The 22,160-nt window shown below is 45.1% G+C and overlaps 1 protein-coding gene across 7 annotated transcripts in view; it reads right to left on the bottom strand.

The window, feature by feature from the left end:
• Window positions 1-3,893: 3,893 nt before the first annotated feature.
• The window catches only part of LOC134969376 (uncharacterized), a 229,414-nt gene continuing 211,147 nt past the window's right edge, over window positions 3,894-22,160 (bottom strand). For 5 of the 7 annotated variants that reach the window (XM_063945301.1, XM_063945300.1, XM_063945298.1 and 2 more), the window contains 3 exons: window positions 12,737-12,802; window positions 12,448-12,660; window positions 3,894-4,694 (listed from right to left, as the gene is read on the bottom strand). In XM_063945301.1, coding sequence (XP_063801371.1) covers window positions 4,006-4,694; window positions 12,448-12,660; window positions 12,737-12,802 — 968 coding nt within the window. In that variant the 3' untranslated portion in view covers window positions 3,894-4,005. The remainder of the gene's footprint in view (window positions 4,695-12,447; window positions 12,661-12,736; window positions 12,803-22,160) is intronic. The other 2 variants (XR_010189463.1, XM_063945303.1) reach the window with 2 other exon arrangements.

Genomic DNA, 22,160 nt, shown 5'->3' with positions numbered 1-22,160 from the left:
ATTGTTAAAAAACAAAGCAAATACCCGTACATCAAAATAATGTAAAAATAGCTTATCTGATGTGTAGTAGATACAGTTCGGTCTCTGTTCCTCAACGCGTTTCGTCCTTATGGCATATCAAGCCTGGACTTCACTTCATCAGGAGTATACTACCCCACTGCCTGCTCTCTCTACTTATAGCTGCACTAATGAGATAATTAGGGGGAGTGTTTTCCCGCCTTTCAGTTCATTTTGACATCACTTCCGGGTTCATTTTGACATCACTTCCGGGTTCATTTTGACATCACTTCCGGGTCCATTTTGACATCACTTCCGGGTTCATTTTGACATCACTTCTGGGTTCATTTTGACATCACTTCCGGGAGTACAATAATAATAAACACACACTACTTCCTGCTATAACATAATCACGGGATCGCTGTGACGTCATTACGCCCACAGCATCTCCCGAGAATGCACTAATAGATATAAAGATACTGCCGCCCGTTACTAAATGATCCCGGGCGTGTCAGTGACGCCGACACGCCCACTGCGCACTTCGGGAACTTAATGGCAACAACAAACTGCTGCCCGTTGCTAGGTGATCCCGGGGGCGCCAGTGACGTCATAACGTCCGCTGCGTCCTCCGGGATCAAACCAACGACCATATCCAGCTCGTTGCCATAGCACCTAAGCTCATGGTGCTCGATCCTCCCGTGTGCTCTCGTGAGCATCACGGTGACAGCCGATCTGTAGCATATGGAGTGTTACCTTAGCAACATATACACAACATGGGTTACACGCCCCCAGTTCCCCGCACTCTGCACGGGGAAGGTATTTAATATCGATCACATAACTGGTCCGTTCTGCCCGCGTCGGTACAAGGGGGATAACGGTCACAGTGCCGTCTCCTTGCCCAGCTTGGGTGGGGATCGTACCTCGGTGATCAAAAAACAACTAAACCATAGTATATGTCCCTTATTTTTAGAGGGATTAGACAGTAATCAGTAACCATGGTATTGCTTCAGATCCCACATATATACAAAGTGGAAAATTGAAAGTAGCATTAAAATTCACACTCCAATGCAATATTAAAATACAATTATTAAAACCTATGATAGCAGCAATCTGAACCTCAGGAAATAGTTAATAAATATTACAGACAAAAACTCATAAAAAAATATACGATATTAAAAAGCCAACACTAAATAGAATAGCAGCAGCATAGGTTTCACATATAATAAGACATATAGGGTTATATGCAATTGCAGTCGAATTCCCGAAAATGTCGAAAAACGGGACATTTTCGCCAAAGGAAAAAAAAATCGACAATGCAATTCAGTACTTTCCGTCAAAAAAACGGACTTTCCAAATTCGACTTTTTGAAATTCGACATTTGTCAAATTCGACATTTCTGCAATGGTACAAATGCGGCAATTCGCCAAAAGTATATTCAATTGAAGTTTGGAAATTCGACAACAGTGCTTTTAGACAGTAAATTCGTCATTTTCAATCAGCCACACTTTGGTGGCGGAATCTAATAAAAAAAAATTAAAACATGTTTTTTTTTTGTGTTTTTTTATTGGTAATAGCATATCTATTTATATTAGAAGGGATTAGGTACTTGGTTTGTCTATTTTGGAGGCACAAGTATTATTTATATATTTTTAAAAATATATATATATTTTTCTTTTAAATGGAATGGTAAAAATCAGAAAAAAAATTGCGTGGGGTCCCCCCTCCTAAGCATAACCAGCCTCGGGCTCTTCGAGCCGGTCCTGGTTCTAAAAATCCGGGGGGGGGAAATGACAGGGGATCCCCCGTATTTTTAAAACCAGCACCGGGCTCTGCGCCTGGTGCTGGTGCAAAAAATACGGGGGACAAAAAGAGTAGGGGTCCCCCGTATTTTTTACACCAGCATCGGGCTCCACTAGCTGGACAGATAATGCCACAGCCGGGGGTCACTTTTATACAGCGCCCTGCGGCCGTGGCATTAAATATCCAACTAGTCACCCCTGGCCGGGGTACCCTGGGGGAGTGGGGACCCCTTCAATCAAGGGGTCCCCCCCCAGCCACCCAAGGGCCAGGGGTGAAGCCCGAGGCTGTCCCCCCCATCCAAGGGCTGCGGATGGGGGGCTGATAGCCTTGAGAAAATTCAAAGAATATTGTTTTTTCCAGTAGTACTACAAGTCCCAGCAAGCCTCCCCCGCAAGCTGGTACTTGGAGAACCACAAGTACCAGCATGCGGGAGAAAAACGGGCCCGCTGGTACCTGTAGTTCTACTGGGAAAAAAATACCCAAATAAAAACAGGACACGCACACCGTGATAGTAAAACTTTATTTCACACATGTCGACACACACATACTTACCTATGTTCACACGCCGACCTCTGTCCACTTGTCCAAGTAGAATCCACGTGTACCTGTGAATAAAATTAAACTCACCTGATCCAGTGTCCAGATTATAATCCACGTACTTGGCAAAAAAAAAAACGAACACCCGGACCAAACGGACTGAATTTCCACGAATGCCGGGACCCCACGTGACTGCTGTCACAGAAAGGTCTCTTCAGCCAATCAGCGAGCGCAACGTCCTGGCACTCTGCTGATTGGCTATGCGCGTCTGAGCGCGTGTGAACATAGGTAAGTATGTATGTGTCGACATGTGTGAAATAAAGTTTTACTATCACGGTGTGCGTGTCCTGTTTTTATTTGGGTATTTTTTCCCCAGTAGAACTACAGGTACCAGCGGGCCCGTTTTTCTCCCGCATGCTTTTTTACCGTTTCTTCCGTTTTTTTAAAAGTCGGATCAAAATCCGTCAAATCGGCCGTTTTTCGACAGCGGGACTGTCGAATCCGTTTTTTATTGAATATGTTGAATTCCGGCACCCACTTGCCGGAATTCGACGGTCGAATTGTGTCGAATTAAAAAACGGCCGAAAAATTGCCGCGATTCGCAGCTAATTGCATATACCCCATAGTAGCAGCAATCTGAGCCTCAGGGAATAGTTAATAAATGTTACAGACAAAAACTCATAAAAAAATATACAGTATTATGCTCAAGAACAAAACAATAGCAGCAACATGGATTTCACATATTGGTTAAAAGAAAATATTGAGCTCAAAGAAAAGGTGCAATCTCATAATTGTTATTCAGACCGTGCGGAGTAAGAGTATTCAATTCAAAAATCCAATACATTTCCCGTCTGGATAATTTATTTTCACGATTTCCCCCCCTGGGGCCCAACTGCACTAATTCAATGGCTTTAAATTTAAGACCATTAGTGTCAGAAGCATGAAAAGATTTGAAATGTCTCGGAATGGTATGTATATCCACTTTGTTCCTTATACTACGTATATGTTCCTGTATCCTTATTTTCAACGGTCTTTTCGTTTTTCCAACATATTTGAGGTTACAGGGACATTCCAAAATGTAAATTACCCAGGTGGTATTACAATTTATAAAATCTAATATAGGAAAAGACCTAGGGGTATATTTACTAATATCCCAATTTTGACAGAGATGGTGTTTTTTCTTCAAAGTGTCATCTCGGGAATTTACTAAACACAAATCTCGTCAGTGATGAGGGCATTCGTATTTTTTTTGAAGTCAAAGAAAAAAAGTACGAATGAATACACCATCGGTCAAATACGACTGTTATTTTATACAACTCGGTTATTTACCAAGAATTCGTATTTGTATTTTTCCCCGTGAAAGGTCCATTACGTTCGTGTTAAAGATAAATTCGTAAAAAAATACGCCCAAAAAATAGACTTGCTTTTGAAAAGCGTGTTTACATGTGTTGCACCCTCACCAAAAACTACACCTATAATTGTGATACTTTAAATGGTCAATAAGTCAATGATTAACATCTCACCCTCAGAAATGGAAGAAATAACGATTATCCCCAACATTTTTATTTTTAAACCACAAATATGTTTATTAAAGTGTAAAGTGTGTACATTGCAAACGTCAACAGACATTGTTAACCCCACTTACGCATCTGCCATCTGCAGAGGCTGGCTTTATTTTTTTCGTGTAGCCTTGGAGGCTTCAGAGGCGGGGCCAGGTACATGAGCTCGTGATCTGCTTGACCTCCTTATTGGGGAGGTCACTGGGGTATTTATTGGGGTTGTAGTTCCTGAGCTAGTGCTCACTTGTTGGGAGTGTAAAATACTTATGTTGTGGCTTAGGTTACTGAGTGTAGCATTTAATTGATTATTGGAGGCCGTGTTATTGTCTATAATTCTACCCAGGCTTTCTGTAAGGCTTTTGTTCCTTTCAAGGAGATGCTGGTAGTTTTGGTGTAGCCTCATTTGGTCATCCATAATTCGCTGTAAAGTGGTCATCATGGTGCTGTTTTCTGCCCGCATTTGCTCCAGACAAGTCGCCACACGTCTGGTTTCCAAATGTTCTCTGCTGAGATTTCTACTTATGCGTGGCATGTAATGTGGCAGACTTGCCAGCAGCTGATTTTGTCTTTGGAGACACTCTGAATTGAGCCTCTGGTGGTTTGCCCAGCTGGACCAAAATGTCTGCTCTTCAGTTTGAGCCAGTGGTGTACTTGGGCTCATTATTGGTTGCGGACTTGTTTGTTGTGGAGGCGTGGCCACAGGTACCGTGCTAGGTGGCGTTGTCTGTAATGGGCGGAGATCCAGAACAAACGTGGCATCAGTTTGCAGTGTGTGCTGGTCCGTGGGCATGCTGTCATCATCTGTGTGCGGTATAATGATACAACATTGTATTAATATGCAACATGTATGTTATACTTCTATCATATAGCATTGCATTTCTGATTTTTTTTTTTTTTTTTTTTTAAAACCCCACACATATGTTTGTAACAAAAGCCACAACAATAATTTAGCTTAACGGAGGACCCTATTTTGTTTTAGGTTCGTGGTTTTGCTTGATTTTAAAACCTTTGACAATCAGGAATAGACAAAAAAAAACAATCATGTAGACCACTCAGCTGCATCGTCCCTATCAAGGCCTGCTGACCTGCCCGGTATCGAGGGGTTAGTGCTGCGGAGTCGGGGGGGCCCTGTGTTGCCCCCTGCGGATTGCGGCCTACCTCCGGTGCTGAGGCTGGGACCTCGATTTGGAGAGTGGACCGTCGGAGCGACCCGTCTGCCGGACCCGTCAAAGTCAGCCCTGCTCAGTGGAGTGTCTCCCCCGCTCGGACGTCGCATCCCACCGCCGGACGCATCACCAGGCACACAGAGAACCCAGCGGGGGACCGGAGCCTGATCGAGGTAAGGGCCGCGGCGGCCATCTTGTGGTTGGCGCCGCCGAGCGCTCGGCCTGCGCGGCTGCTGTCGGGGCTCTCCTGGGTGGCCCTCGGACCCGGACCCACACACCTACCACCCCCTGCTGATTTAACCCCTGGAGCCTGGCAACAGTGAAAGGGATAGCGGACTCAGGGGATTTCAGGGACCTGCCGGCGGCCATCTTGGGACTGGCATCCTCTGGAGGAAACTGCACACAGTGACTTCCATGGTGCTGACACCCCTGATCTTGCCAGACCATAACCCAAATACGCGCTCCTTGCCTCCTCGGGTCCCTGGGACGGGTCGCATGAGGTGTGGAGGACACCCCTCCTGCCATCCCTACCATCTCTGCGATCAGTCCCTGCTGTGCCACCCAGCCACCATTTCTTTACCATAGAGGACCCGGATATTTCTGCTAACCCATGGCCCGGCGGCCCGACTGCTTTCTTTTTTGCAAGTTTACTTCTATAATGATGGCCGGCTAGCCACCTAGAATCTGGGGTGGCGTGCTGGTGCTGACCCTGACGGGATGATGCTCTAATCACACAACGTTACCTCTGATGTTCTATTGACGTACCCAAGGTGCCTCATGGTGAGAGGAAAGAAGGGATCGCAAGGGAGAGGAAGGAAGTTACATACACCTACCCCGACGCGTGCAATGGATACCCCGACTTCAGCTGGCATGAGGCAATTTCTTCTCCCCCAGGGCTCCGCCCCCACGACGGACGCCTCACTACCCTCGACTCCACGTCTTTCGCCAGTCTCGGACTCGGCTTCCCAGGTGGGATCACAGACAACAGCCCCACACGCCACGACGGACCCGGGAAGCCTCGCTCAGATCCTAAACCTGCTTCAGGCCCTTCCAACTAAACAGGACTTCGAACACTTGGAAGGCAGAGTCAGGGAAACGGTCCGCTCAGAGATTGCTGCGGTTCAGGCAGAAATCACGCATATTGGCTCCCGCCTGTCTACGCTGGAAGGCTTCTCTTCAGACACAGCAGCTGCACATAACGCCCTCAGGGCCACCGTTATCAAGCAGGCGTCCTGCCTCCAACAGCTTCAAGACCGTGTAGAAGATCTGGATAACCGCGGAAGGAGAAATAACCTGAGGATCAGAGGGGTCTCAGAGGATATCGCACCTGCCAGCCTCGTTGACTTCCTCACAGCGGTTTTCAATGAAATCCTGGGCCGTGATCCCGCCTCAATCATCGAGTTCGACAGGGCCCACCGAGCCCTGAGACCCAGGGGTACACCGTCTGATCGTCCCCGCGACATCATCTGTCGCCTACATTATTACACGGAAAAAGAGGAGATCCTTAGAAAAACCCGCCGCATGGACGTGATAGAGACTGCCTCTCATAAACTACAGATCTTCCAGGACCTCTCGTGGACGACCCTTCAAAAGCGTAGAGCCCTACACCCGCTTACTGCAGAACTCCGAAAGCTGGGCATTAAGTACAGATGGAACTTCCCTTTTGGCCTCCAGACCTCGCACAATGGGACGTTATACACCTTTAAAGACTCCTCCGACTTGCCCCTCTTCTGCAAAGCGCTAGGAATACCTCAGGTCTCTCTTCCAGAATGGCAGGAGCCCCTGACCGATGGTGCCCCACCTGAACTCTCTCACCCCGACAACGATTGGCACCTTGTCCACCGCAACCCGAGACCCCCTAGAGAACAGCGTTCCTCCACGCAGTCGACGAAGAGATGAAGGTCCCGACCTGGTTCGGAACATTCACTGCAGTAACCCCGAATAATCCTTCCTTAGCTTAAAAGAAGTACTGCCGACTCGAGGGATCTCTTAGCCGTGCGGCGCACCCTCCCCCAGGGGAGGTGGCCGGGACATCGAGATCGTGCTCGACTCAACGAACGCTCTCCGGCCCTGAATAGGGCGGGGATACCTGCTCCTGGTTAAATGCCATTTCTTTTCAGTGGTCGTTTTTCTTTGTTGTGTGTTTAATTGTTAAGAAATATTACTGATTGTGATGTTATATTTCCTGTTGGGGTTGGGATTGGCACTGACCCCCCAGTTCGCCCCTACACCGCCCGAGTATTCTTGGTCTCCGACGCGACTAGCGCGTCCGAGCTCCCGGGAGGCGGTAGAGTTTTCACCCATTCAGTCGTTTTCTTCTGCTGATATCTGAATATGTTAAGTCTATTGGCTTACCTCTTTTATGTTTTCTTTGCTTCTGTTTCCACCTCTCCCTCTTCTCCCTCCCTCTCCCCCCCCCCCTCCCCCACTGTGCGACTCATTGCTGTGCGAATTGCCCTGTCTTTCTGATTGGATTAAGCATTCCCTATTTGCCCCTGGATGATGGCGGTGGACCCTAAAGTGACGAATATAAAACTGGTTTCCCTTAATGTGAAGGGCCTCAATGTCCCAGAGAAACGCTCAAGGTTGCTTAGGGATCTCTTCGCATCCAGAGCTGATGTGGCCTTCCTACAGGAAACCCACTTTAAAGTGGGGATGGCCCCGGGCCTCAAGGATCGAAACTACCCACATTCCTTTTACAATAATAACAGCAAAAGTAAATCTCTGGGAGTGGCTATTTTGCTATCTAAACGTCTACCCTTTCGGGAAATCACGTCTGAATCCTTGGGGGAGGGCAGGATACTCTTAGTGAAATGTACACTGTTTGACCAGCTGTACACTTTTATTAATCTCTATGCTCCCAACCAATCGCAACCCAGTTTCTTGGCAAAGGCTCTCAATCGCATTGCTCACTTGGTAGTGGGTATTCCAGTTATTGGAGGCGATCTTAATTGGACCCTCCAACCAGAGGTGGACATCTCCGGAACGCCGGCGAGACCCTCCTTAGCATCGCACCGTAGAGTGCGACGGTCCCTCCACGACCACCAGCTGATTGACGCCTGGCGGCTCCAACACCCCGGGGACAGGGATTATACGTTTTATTCCAGACCCCACGACACTTACTCTAGACTGGACTACCTCCTCTTGCCCCATAGATTCCTACATCTAGTTAGGGAAACAGCTATTGGACTAATTACTTGGTCGGACCACGCCCCTGTCTGCATGACCCTGGGGACATCCCATCCACACTCCAAGCAATGTACCTGGCGGTTGAATGAACAACTTCTGATGGATACGAGGTTCCAACCCCAGCTGCTTGAGACTCTGGAGAATTATTTCCTAACTAATGAGACACCAGATGTCTCCCGGGTCACGGTGTGGGAGGCCCACAAGTGTGTTCTGAGAGGAAAACTTATACAGCTAGGCTCCCAACTGAAAAAAGAGAGACTCGGGGAAAAGACCGCTCTGCTTTAGCGGCTTAAGGACTTAGAGACAACACACAAAGCGAACCCTTCCCCGTCGGTGTTGACCGACCTGATTGAGACGAGATCTGCTCTCAACACATTGTTGTTTGTAGACATTAAGAGGGATTATAGGCTCTGCAGAAACCGCTTTTACCAATGGGGCAACAGACCAGGGAAACTATTGGCTAGGGCACTCCGCGCGCAGAGGGCCACGTTATTTATACAGTCGATACAGGATGCGGCGGGGACCCGCCGCACCCTTACAAAAGACATCGCTGAAACCTTCCACGCTTACTACACCAAACTATACAATCTTCAGACTCCTAGAACTCCGACATCCCTGTCGACAACTCGAGACTTGGTGGAGGGATACCTTGATGACGCGGGACTCCCTAGAATATCGGCGGATGAGAGTGCTTGGCTAGACTCCCCCTTTTCCCTCCCAGAATTGGAACAAGCCCTTAAGGAAGCTCCCTCTGGGAAGAGCCCAGGCCCGGATGGCTACACAGTTTCTTACTATAAGCTTTTTAAGACTACCCTCCTGCCCAAAATGCTGCTGGCATTCAATGAGATCTCTGATGACCGTGGTTTCTCCCCTCAATCCTTAGAGGCTTTCATTACGGTTATACCAAAGGAGGGGAAGGACCCGGCCCAATGCGCTAGCTACCGACCCATATCCCTCCTCAACACAGACGTCAAGCTGTTTGCTAAACTTATAGCAAACAGACTGAAGCGGCTACTTCCCAACATTGTGCATTCGGATCAGGTGGGTTTCATACCCGGAAGAGAAGCGCGCGATAACACCACAAAGATCATTGATTTGATGCACTTGGCCTCGAGCAAACATGAACCGATGGTGGTGCTCTCCACCGACGCTGAGAAGGCTTTCGATAGGGTTGACTGGATATTTATGGAGGGAGTCCTGCGTCACCTGGGGCTGGGACTGGTCAGTTTGGGCCGCATTTTAGCGCTTTATAACTCCCCCTCTGCAAGGATCAAAATTAATGAAGACTTGTCCCGCCCAGTTCCGATACGGAATGGTACTAGACAAGGATGCCCCCTCTCACCCCTAATTTTTGTCCTCTGTATAGAGGCCTTGGCGGGAGCCATTAGATTAAATCCGAACATCACGGGACTCATGGCGGGGGGTAGAGAATTCAAACTTGCACTGTTCGCAGATGACCTGTTAGCTATCTTGTCGAACCCGGTGGTGTCTGTCCCCAACCTGATGGCCGAACTTGATAGATATGGCTCTATGTCAAACTTCAAGATTAACCTTTCTAAGTCAGTGGCAGTGAACGTGTCAATGCCCTCCCAAGCCCTTGATAACCTCAAACAATCTTTCCCCTTCCACTGGCATCCCTCTAACTTCAAATACCTGGGGATCACGCTCCATAAAGATATATCACGTCTTTTTGACGAAAACTTCAAAAAATTATTGACCTCACTCCGCTCTGAGTTTCGGGACTGGGGTAACAGGAGGCTGTCCTGGCTGGGGAGGCTTAGTGTCATTAAAATGAATGTTCTGCCGAGAGTCCTTTATCTCCTCCAGGCTCTCCCGATATCCATTCCCAAAGCGTGGTTCAGAGACCTGCATAATCTGGTGAGGGACTTTGTCTGGGGAGATAAACGGCCTCGTTTCCAACACAACATTCTTTTTCGCCCCAAACACAAGGGTGGTCTCCAGCTACCGAACTTTACACTGTACTATGAGGCTGTTATCCTCCACCGAATTATGGAATGGTCGCGCCCACACGACATAAAACAGTGGGTTCATATTGAAGGAACAGCGATGCCTGCCCCTATTGCATACTACCCTTGGCGCTCAAGGCTACCACATATAGACCATCCTACTATTGGCCCTACACTTACACGCTGGGGTAGACTTAGGTCATTACCACATATCTCTTCTAAATACTCCCCATTGACCCCACTGTTCAATAACCCAGATTTCCCACCGGCAGCCTCAGGCCGGGGATTCGACTCCTGGAAAAGGGTGGGGGTGACACGGGTTGGTGGGCTGGTGGAACGTGGAGAGATGATCCCTTTCCCCTTAATGCAATCTAAGTGGAACCTTTCACCTTCAGAGATCTGGAGATACCTTCAACTAAAACATTTTGCCACGGGGAGTACTATACGCCCGAACCTGAGCAGATCACTAACAGCTTTTGAGAGCCTCTGCCTGGAACCTTCTCGCCCAACACACTTCCTCTCAAGATGCTATAGACTACTGATTGAGAATAAATTCCCAGATCTACCCAAATACGCTAGAGATTGGGGCCATGATGTGCAGGTAGACTTGTCAGAGGAGGACTGGGAGAGGAACTTCCAAGCCACCTTTGCCAGCTCCTCTAGTTATTCGGTCCTCGAGACACATTTTAAAGTCTTATCTCGTTGGTACAGGTGTCCCCAAACATTAGCTAAAATGTTTCCCAATGTACCAGACACATGCTGGAGATGTAATAGCCAACCGGGCTCCCCGATGCATATCTGGTGGAGCTGCCCCGTCCTTCGTCCCTTCTGGGACAAAGTTATAGCAATTTCAAAAGGGTTGGTGGACCCAGGGGTTCCCTCGGAGCCTACTTTCTGGCTCCTCAACTGTACTTCATGGCCCCTGTCAACATATAAAAAATCTCTATTAAAGTTTCTCAATAGCGCAGCCAAAGCGGTCATCCCGGTTCACTGGCGATCTATTAAACCCCCTACCGTGAGAGAGTGGGTCGCCAGGGTAGATTGGTATATGATTATGGAGGAACTGCGGGTGACACCAGAGACGAATCAAAGGTTTACGACTACTTGGTCCCCTTGGCTGGAATTTAAGGCCTCACAAACATACTCGACATTGACATAGTGACCTAGATCAGTTGCCTTCACCCCCTACCTGGGCTCTGCTGCAATCCTCTTGGGAACGACTAAGCTAGAAGCACATATTGCGGACCCCCGACCGGACAAGACATGGGGGAGACGTTATGACCTTACCCCTCCTCCCTTACCCCCCCTTCTCAGACCCTATAACCCCTCCCCCCCCCTCAATTCTCCTTTTTTCTTTCTCTCTCTTTTCACCCTATACTCAACTGTTCTGTTTACTGTTCTTAAATGTAGGAATGTTTTTTGAGACAGCCAGCACCTAGAAAGGCCGGAAGCGACCGTGAATTCAAGATAAGGAATCCTCCCAACAGTAGGCCATGTTAAGTTTGCAATTAGTCGTTGCTTGTACCAAAATTGACATATTGATATTTGACCTGTAACTGCTGTCACCGTTAACTTGCAATAACCTGTTATTACCTTTAATCAATAAACACTTATTGGAAAAAAAAAACAATCATGTACAAATCCTGTTGAAGTAAGATGAGGCTGAAAACACAACATGAATGGAATAGTAGACCAACAGAGTTTTTTATTTATTTTTTAAGGTCGCAGGAGCAGGGGCTTCTTTCCTCATGTTCCTTTTCTTTTCTTACTTACACTATCTTAAACTCCATACTCCCTTTGATGGCACCTAACACCGACTTTTATAAACCTGTCCTATTTTGTCCTGTAGTATAACTGTGCTTTTCAAGGTTTGCTGATTTTAATATGTACTGTGTTATGGGCGCTGCGGATCCCTTGTGGCGACATATAAATCTAGGAAAATTTTAATAATAAGATTAAAGCCCAATAAGCAATGATACTCATGTGCTGAAGCTTGCCCAGCAGATTATGTTGTGTACTTTAGTAAGCATTAAATTACTGTATACCGCAAGTGTGCACTCATGTAGTTTGGTAGTTTTAGTGAGGAGGTGTTCAGGCCTTTACATTAATGTTTGTTTTATTTGCCAACAAAATTATACTGACGCTGCATTACTGTGTGTTTGTTTCGTTGACATAATTATCAGAAGTACACTGTGTTTGTAAGTGTTCAGATGTGTTATTTTATGGACTCACCAGCCAGATGAGGGTATTCTGGGTCGCGTGTTGGGGAAGGTGCTAGTAAATCTGATGGTGGCCTTGAGGACACAGTAGAGATGCGTCTGTGAGGGGGAGATGCAGATGTGGGCATCGGGAGATCTGGGCGTGGTCTTTTCAACGCCACGTGTTTGCGGCTGGATGTTGGTTGTCCTGTGCGCATTTGCGGACTAAGGTGTGGCCTGGATGTGACTTTGGAAAAACGTAAGACATCAGTGTATTTTCATAAATATATTTTGGGACAAAAAACCCATAAAGGATACTTTACCTGTAGCACCAGCATCCTCCTGTGCAACATTTGTCCTGCTACTATGGCCTGCTCTTCTTTGTGACACTGAAAAATATGTTGCATTATGGTATGTATTTTTCAAAAAGCAATTACAACATGATAAACAACATTAGCCATGAAGCCATTAGGAAAAGCAAAACCATACCTGTGTTTTGACATTTGATATTAAAAATAGTCCGCCATATATTGTCGTCAGCAAGTACAGATATAATATACATCTAAAAATACAACAACATGACCACACCTGCTTACTTTACCAAAAAAACCTATGCATACTACAACATAGATGTTTGCCACAAACAAGGAATGTGTAGTAAAACACTACATAACAAATGCTATATTCAAATACCACATATGCTTACAACTTATACATACAGTAGAACTTACAAAACTCAGCTGCAGCAAATATACCATCTGATACTGAAATACCAATCCATGCTAAGCACATTCAACATAAATGGCTAAAGGTAATGGTTACAACTAGGAAGTTGGAACACAACGTTTTACACACATCACTACTTAAACAATTTGTACCAGACAACGTTATGCAATATTATTAGGTTTAAACATAAAACTATAAAACTGGGAGCATACAAATTGCAATAATTACAGTATTGTCTGATCCGCATATGGCACACGTAATCTTTCCTTTTACGTAATGAAAATGATGCAGAAAAACCAAAAAATAAAAAAAACACCCCACACAAACATTTAATATTTCATAAATACATATACCTCACACACAAACACATGAAAACAACACATCCTCAAAGCAACAAATATGCCAAACACTAAAAACAGTTTTGTCCACATTAAAACACATTTTTAAAACAATTACACTGATAACAACAAACAAAACAATACTCACCATCCTGCCTGGGCCGATCAGAATCTCTGACATGAGTGGCACGGACAACTTCGTGTGGAATAATGCGACGCACGGGCTCCTCCCACTCAGCATATGTGGCAATGAAAGGATGGCCACCCCCAGTTTGTCGGGCTGACTTTGCCTCCTTGGCCATTTTTGCCTTTACCCTGCGCTTTGTCATAAAATCTCTTTCGACAAGTGTCCTCAGTCCGCCTCACCACACCCTCGCAGTTCACTGCCGAAACTACTTGACCCCACAGAACAGCCTTTCTGCGAGATGTCACCTTGGAGGCCTGAGGGCCAAACAGGTGCCGATGATGCCGCATTAACTCATTCACCAATGCCACATTTTCTGCGTGACTAAATTTTAAATTTCTGCCTGTCTTCGTAGTGGTGCGTGGCTGCGGAGCGGCATCATCATCACTCTCACTGGAGGCCGCAGCAGCAACCTCACCCTCCTCCTCCCTCTCACTCACCTCCTCCACCTCACTCACCTCCTCCCTCTCACTCACCTCCTCCACCTCACTCACCTCTGACTGGGACATAATAGACACTAACAACAATTAACACAGAGGGGGAAAAAACATAAAACACACTCCTCCTCTACCACTACACAACACACAACAAACACACACACACACACACACACACACACACACACACACACACACAAGAACAACAGACTTTAAAAAAAAAAAACAAAGACCAAAAATTAGACAAACTTTAAAAATACTATACAACAATAATCACAGGACTTTTCACACACACACACACACACACACACACACACACACACACACACACACACACACAAAATACAACACTCACCAATCAATTTCTCACTCCAAAAACGCAATCCAACTCTCCACAAACTAACACCACTTCCTCTCACCTCTCCTCTAGCTAAACCCACGAGGTCCGGCCGGTTTGGGGCGGTTGTATACTAATCAGCAGACACTCCTCCAACACAAACAAAACCAATCATGTTTGAGTGACAAAAACGGAAGCCGCAAAAAACGCGTACGTGAACTACATAAAAACACTGCCGCGAAAGACAAATACGAATCCGTAATCAAAATCTAAATACTACGGCCGCAAATTTAAAACACAACCGTAAACTTAGAAAAAAAAATACGAATCACATCGACATCGGAAAATACAAAAGAAGCCAACTCGGCAGCTTAGTAAATTATATGCACTTTTTTCAAAAAGTTGGAAAAAAACACGAACGATGTAATTCGAGTTAACTTAAAACTCCCTTCAAATAACTGCAAATACGAATTTTAGTAAATATACCCCCTAGAGTCATTAAAATTCCCCACTGTGTGTGTGTTTGGATGTGCAAACTTGCATATGTTGCAATGGTTACATTTGTAGAACCCTTTTAATGCACTATCAAATATTCCTTTCTTTTCTACTTTTTTTAGGAGGAGCATGCTTGGCGCTAGATGATCTTTCAAACTCCTAGCTTTTTTAAAGACTATCTTAGGCTTTTCTGATAAAATTTCATCCAGAACAGGATCCATTTTTAACAGGTTCCAATGTTTTGTCAGAACTTTCCTAATTTCCTTCTCGTGGCCATTAAACTGAGTGATGAAGCAAACATCAGTAGAACTATATATATATATATATATATATGATGCAATTGAGTTCCCGGCTGTCGGAATCCCACCTGTCGAAATACCAACACCAGAACAGAATACCGACACCCATGAAAACACTGACATTGGCAGGGGTGTTAGGTTTAGGCACCAAGGGGGGAGGTTAGGGTTAGGCTGCTGGAAGGGAGGGTTAGCGGGTAGGGGACAGGGGTTAGGTTAGTAAACTTACCCCTGTTGGAATTTCAAACTTTGGTATGCCGGCGTTGGTATTTTGACCGCCGGCATTCCGTCCGGCGGTTACCTGTACTACACCCATATATATATATATATATATATATATATATATATACACTGTATATATATATATATATATATACACATGCATTTTTTATTATATACATATGTGTACATATACATACCCATATGTTTATGCAGTATGTGAGTAATATATATATATATACACTGCTCAAAAAAATAAAGGGAACACTAAAATAACACATCCTAGATCTGAATGAATGAAATATTCTTATTAAATACTTTGTTCTTTACATAGTTGGATGTGCTGACAACAAAATCACACAAAAATTATCAATGGAAATCAAATTTATTAACCCATGGAGGTCTGGATTTGGAGTCACACTCAAAATTAAAGTGGAAAAACACACTACAGGCTGATCCAACTTTGATGTAATGTCCTTAAAATAAGTCAAAATGAGGCTCAGTAGTGTGCGTGGCCTCCACGTGCCTGTATGAACTCCCTACAACCCACACAAGTGGCTCAGGTTGTGCAACTCATCCAGGATGGCACATCAATGCGAGCTGTGGCAAGAAGGTATGCTGTGTCTGTCAGCGTAGTGTCCAGAGCATGGAGGCGCTACCAGGAGACAGGCCAGTATATCAGGAGACGTGGAGGAGGCCGTAGGAGGGCAACAACCCAGCAGCAGGACCGCTACCTCCACCTTTGTGCAAGGAGGAACAGGAGGAGCACTGCCAGAGCCCTGCAAAATGACCACCAGCAAGCCACAAATGTGCATGTGTCCACTCAAACGATCAGAAACAGACTCCATGAGGGTGGTATGAGGGCCCGAAGTCCACAGGTGGGGGTTGTGCTAACAGCCCAACACCGTGCAGGACGTTTGGCATTTGCCAGAGAACACCAAGATTGGCAATTGGCATTGTTTTGCATTAGGAGGAACCCAGGGCCTCCTAATGTATCAGTTTTAATGTACAGTACAAGCATGTCAGTGCAGATATGTTGCTGTTTAATGTACAGTACAAGCATGTCAGGGCAGATATGTTGCTGTTTAATGTACAATACAAGCATGTCAGTGCAGATATGTTGCTGTTTAATGTACAGTACAAGCATGTCAGTGCAGATATGTTGCTGTTTAATGTACAGTACAAGCATGTCAGTGCAGATATGTTGCTGTTTAATGTACAGTACAAGCATGTCAGTGCAGACATGTTGCTGTTTAATGTACAGTACAAGCATGTCAGGGCAGATATGTTGCTGTTTAATGTACAGTACAAGCATGTCAGGGCAGATATGTTGCTGTTTAATGTACAGTACAAGCATGTCAGGGCAGATATGTTGCTGTTTAATGTACAGTACAAGCATGTCAGGGCAGATATGTTGCTGTTTAATGTACAGTACAAGCATGTCAGGGCAGATATGTTGCTGTTTAATGTACAGTACAAGCATGTCAGGGCAGATATGTTGCTGTTTAATGTACAGTACAAGCATGTCAGTGCAGATATGTTGCTGTTTAATGTACAGTACAAGCATGTCAGTGCAGATATGTTGCTGTTTAATGTACAGTACAAGCATGTCAGTGCAGATATGTTGCTGTTTAATGTACAGTACAAGCATGTCAGTGCAGATATGTTGCTGTTTAATGTACAGTACAAGCATGTCAGTGCAGATATGTTGCTGTTTAATGTACAGTACAAGCATGTCAGTGCAGATATGTTGCTGTTTGTTGCTGGTATTATTTCTGCGTACACTTGCCACGTTATGCTGAATGTGCTATTTCTCTCATCTGGGGTCAGGTTCTTACCATATGCTAATTAATGGGTCTTCAACCTGGGGCCCTCCAGGTGCTGTGGAACTAACTACACATCCAAGCATGTCCTGCCTCAGTTTTAGCATGCCTTAATTTCAAAACTATGGCAGGGTATGCTGGGATGCAAGGGCGTAGCTACCATAGGTGCAGGCAGTGCAGCTGCTATGGGGCCCAGAGCGGAGAGGGGCCCACCTTCCCTGTCAAAGTTACATGTGTTATATACATTTTTTGCCATTGGGTGGTACGTACGGGACCTTTCAAACTTTTCCTTGGGTCTGCAATATATCCAGGTATGCCCCTGGACCTGCTCATTGTAGTGTGATACAAAATGAACTGTAGGGCATTTTAATGTTATATAATATGAACCGGGGCAATGTAACAAGGCACAATATGAATGGGAAGCACTATATATCATAATGTGAATTGGGGGTACTGTACGGCATAATGTGTACTGGCAGCTCTAAAATATGACATAGGGTGAACTTAAGCACTACTGCAATTCATAAAATAAACTAGGGCACTACTATGGGGCATAACATTAAATAAGGCTCTACTATGGTTCAAAAAATTAACTAGGCCACTGTTATAGGGCATAATATAAACAACTGCTGCAGAGCAGTGTCTCTATAGAAGCATTGGGAAGGGGGTCCTTCAAAATGTTGCTATGGGGCCCAAAAAGTTCTGGCTACGCCCCTGCTGGGATGTCTGCCTTGCATAGCAAACTGTTTCAGACAAGCCTTACCAGTTATAGCAGTGATTCCCAGACTGTGCGCAGTGGCACCCGGGGGTTCCTCTGGAAACTTGCAGGGGGTGCCCTGGGTTGGTAATCCAGTGCCAATTCAAATGATTTATGATCAATGTAAAAGGCAAAACTAGTGCTGGTGGCTTTGAATAATAAAATATGTGGACAAATGGGAGCAAATCCTGTCCCTCACCACATAACTGAACCTAAGGATGACATACTACATACCTCCCAACATTGGGAGATGACGAGGAGGGACACGACGAAGGGGTATGGCCTAAAGAAAAGGGGCATGGCTTCATGCCATTGTGCTGTTCTTTATCCTGTATTCTAAATAATGGGGGTCATTCGAGTTGTTCGCTCGTTGCCGATTTTCGCTATACTGCGATTAGTCGCAAGGTTCGCAGAGCGCATGCGCTTAGTTATTTTACACAAAAGTTAGGTATTTTACTCACGGCATAACAAAGCTTTTTCATCGCTGTGCTGATCGTAGTGTGATTGACAGGAAGTGGGTGTTTCTTCTGGGCGGAAACAAGCCGTCTTATGGGAGTGTGCGGAAAAACGCAGGCGTTCGAATTGCAAAACGCAGGAGTGGCTGGAGAAACGGGGGAGTGGTTGGGCAAACGCTGGGTGTGTTTGTGACGTCAAACCAGGAACAAAAAGGACTGAGCTGGTCGCAATGGCTGAGTAAGTCTGGAGCTACTCAGAAACTGCAAAGAAATTTCTATTCGCAATTCTGCTAATCTTTCGTTCGCACTTCTGCTAAGCTAAGATACACTCCCAGAGGGCGGCGGCTTAGCGTGTGCAATGCTGCTAAAAGCAGCTAGAGAGCGAACAACTCGGAATCACCCTCTATATCTCACTCCTTAAGCTTACACTGACTTTCCCTTATTGTTGCCTGGTACAAATCTTTGCCCGTCCCTCGAATAAATGGACCGAAGTTTTAGCATTTGACCCTGATAATCTTGCTGGGTAAGTGGTTCAACTTACGCCTGTCGCCTCTACTCTGCGGCACCATTCACCCAATTGTACAGTTCATTGTTTCTCATTATACTACAACAGACCAGGGCCGGTGCAAGGTTTCTTGGCACCCTAGGCAAGATGTCAGCCTACTGCCCCCCAACGTCATCAGTTACTCACTTTCCTAGTCACTAAGGTGAAAGTTCATAGGTGGCATCTTATACATTTCCCAGCCGTCTGATTGCATTATCTCTCAAAGATATCATTAATTATTAGAAAGCTACACTCAGTGGCACCACCTTCCCAGATCCTGGCATCCTACCCAGCTGCCTATCTCTTTCTATTTCATTCATCTCTCATACATACTGTACATAAATACATCCATACACTGCCTCTCTCATATATACAGTCACACTCTCTCATTCCTTCACAACTCTCTACTTTTTCTCTGTCTTTCTCATTCTCACTCTCTTTTACATATATATTATATCCCTTTATTTCTGCCACACACACACATCTCTCTTTCTATTTTATTCTGTCTCTTATACATATAGTATACATGCATACATATTCACTGACTCTCTGATACATTACACTGCCTCTGTCATACATACATACATACATACATACATACATACACTGCCTCCCTCATACATACATACATACATACATACATACACTGCCTTTCTCATATATACATTCATACATACATACACTGCCTCCATACATACACACATATATACATCCATACACTGCCTCCATACATATATACAGTACATCCATACACTGCCTCCATACATACACACACATATATACCATCCATACACTGCCTCCATACATATATACAATACATCCATCCACTGCCTTCATACACATATACATTCATACATACACACATATATACAGCCATACACTACCTTCATACATACATCCATCCATACGCTACCTCCATACATACACACATATATACAATACAGCGATACACTGCCTCCATACATACATACATATATACATTCATACACACACTGCACCGTACGTATATACATCCATACACTGCCTCCATACATACACACATATATACAGCCATACACTACCTCCATACATACACACATATATACTAGAGATGAGCGGGTTCGGTTTCTCTGAATCCGAACCCGCCAGAACTTCATGTTTTTTTTCACGGGTCCGAGCGACTCGGATCTTCCCGCCTTGCTCGGTTAACCCGAGCGCGCCCGAACGTCATCATGACGCTGTCGGATTCTCGCGAGGCTCGGATTCTATCGCGAGACTCGGATTCTATATAAGGAGCCTCGCGTCGCCGCCATTTTCACACGTGCATTGAGATTGATAGGGAGAGGACGTGGCTGGCGTCCTCTCCGTTTAGAATTAGAATAGATTAGAGAGACACTTGATTTACTAATTTTGGGGAGCATTAGGAGTACTCAGTAGTGTACAGTGCAGAGTTTTGCTGATAGTGACCAGTGACCACCACTTTTATTTATAATCCGTTCTCTGCCTGAAAAAAGCGATACACAGCACACAGTGACTCAGTCACATACCATATCTGTGTGCACTGCTCAGGCTCAGGCCAGTGTGCTGCATCATCTATTATCTATATATAATATTATATATATCTGTCTGACTGCTCAGCTCACACAGCTTATAATTGTGGGGGAGACTGGGGAGCACTACTGCAGTGCCAGTTATAGGTTATAGCAGGAGCCAGGAGTACATAATATAATCCGTTCTCTGCCTGAAAAAAGCGATACACAGCACACAGTGACTCAGTCACATACCATATCTGTGTGCACTGCTCAGGCTCAGGCCAGTGTGCTGCATCATCTATTATCTATATATAATATTATATATATCTGTCTGACTGCTCAGCTCACACAGCTTATAATTGTGGGGGAGACTGGGGAGCACTACTGCAGTGCCAGTTATAGGTTATAGCAGGAGCCAGGAGTACATAATATATTATATAGTGAGTGACCACCAGACACACAGTGCAGTTTATTTAATATATCCGTTCTCTGCCTGAAAAAAGCGATACACACAGTGACTCAGTCAGTCACATACCATATCTGTGTGCACTGCTCAGGCTCAGGCCAGTGTGCTGCATCATCTATATATATTATATATCTGTCTGACTGCTCAGCTCACACAGCTTATAATTGTGGGGGAGACTGGGGAGCACTACTGCAGTGCCAGTTATAGGTTATAGCAGGAGCCAGGAGTACATAATATTATATTAAAATTAAACAGTGCACACTTTTGCTGCAGGAGTGCCACTGCCAGTGTGACTAGTGACCAGTGACCTGACCACCAGTATATAATATTAGTAGTATACTATCTCTTTATCAACCAGTCTATATTAGCAGCAGACACAGTACAGTGCGGTAGTTCACGGCTGTGGCTACCTCTGTGTCGGCACTCGGCAGCCCGTCCATAATTGTATATACCACCTAACCGTGGTTTTTTTTTCTTTCTTTATACATACATACTAGTTACGAGTATACTATCTCTTTATCAACCAGTCTATATATTAGCAGCAGACACAGTACAGTGCGGTAGTTCACGGCTGTGGCTACCTCTGTGTCGGCACTCGGCAGCCCGTCCATAATTGTATATACCACCTAACCGTGGTTTTTTTTTCTTTCTTTATACATACATACTAGTTACGAGTATACTATCTCTTTATCAACCAGTCTATATATTAGCAGCAGACACAGTACAGTGCGGTAGTTCACGGCTGTGGCTACCTCTGTGTCGGCACTCGGCAGCCCGTCCATAATTGTATATACCACCTAACCGTGGTTTTTTTTTCTTTCTTTATACATACATACTAGTTACGAGTATACTATCTCTTTATCAACCAGTCTATATATTAGCAGCAGACACAGTACAGTGCGGTAGTTCACGGCTGTGGCTACCTCTGTGTCGGCACTCGGCAGCCCGTCCATAATTGTATATACCACCTAACCGTGGTTTTTTTTTCTTTCTTTATACATACATACTAGTTACGAGTATACTATCTCTTTATCAACCAGTCTATATTGATAATATATATATCTCCATTGTTTACCTGAGGTGCCTTTTAGTGCCTTTTAGTTGTGCCTATTAAAATATGGAGAACAAAAATGTTGAGGTTCCAAAATTAGGGAAAGAT

This window comes from Pseudophryne corroboree, chromosome 11, assembly GCF_028390025.1.
Source record: "Pseudophryne corroboree isolate aPseCor3 chromosome 11, aPseCor3.hap2, whole genome shotgun sequence".
NCBI classification, from domain to species: domain Eukaryota; kingdom Metazoa; phylum Chordata; class Amphibia; order Anura; family Myobatrachidae; genus Pseudophryne; species Pseudophryne corroboree.
This window is presented reverse-complemented; position numbering and strand designations above follow the sequence as displayed.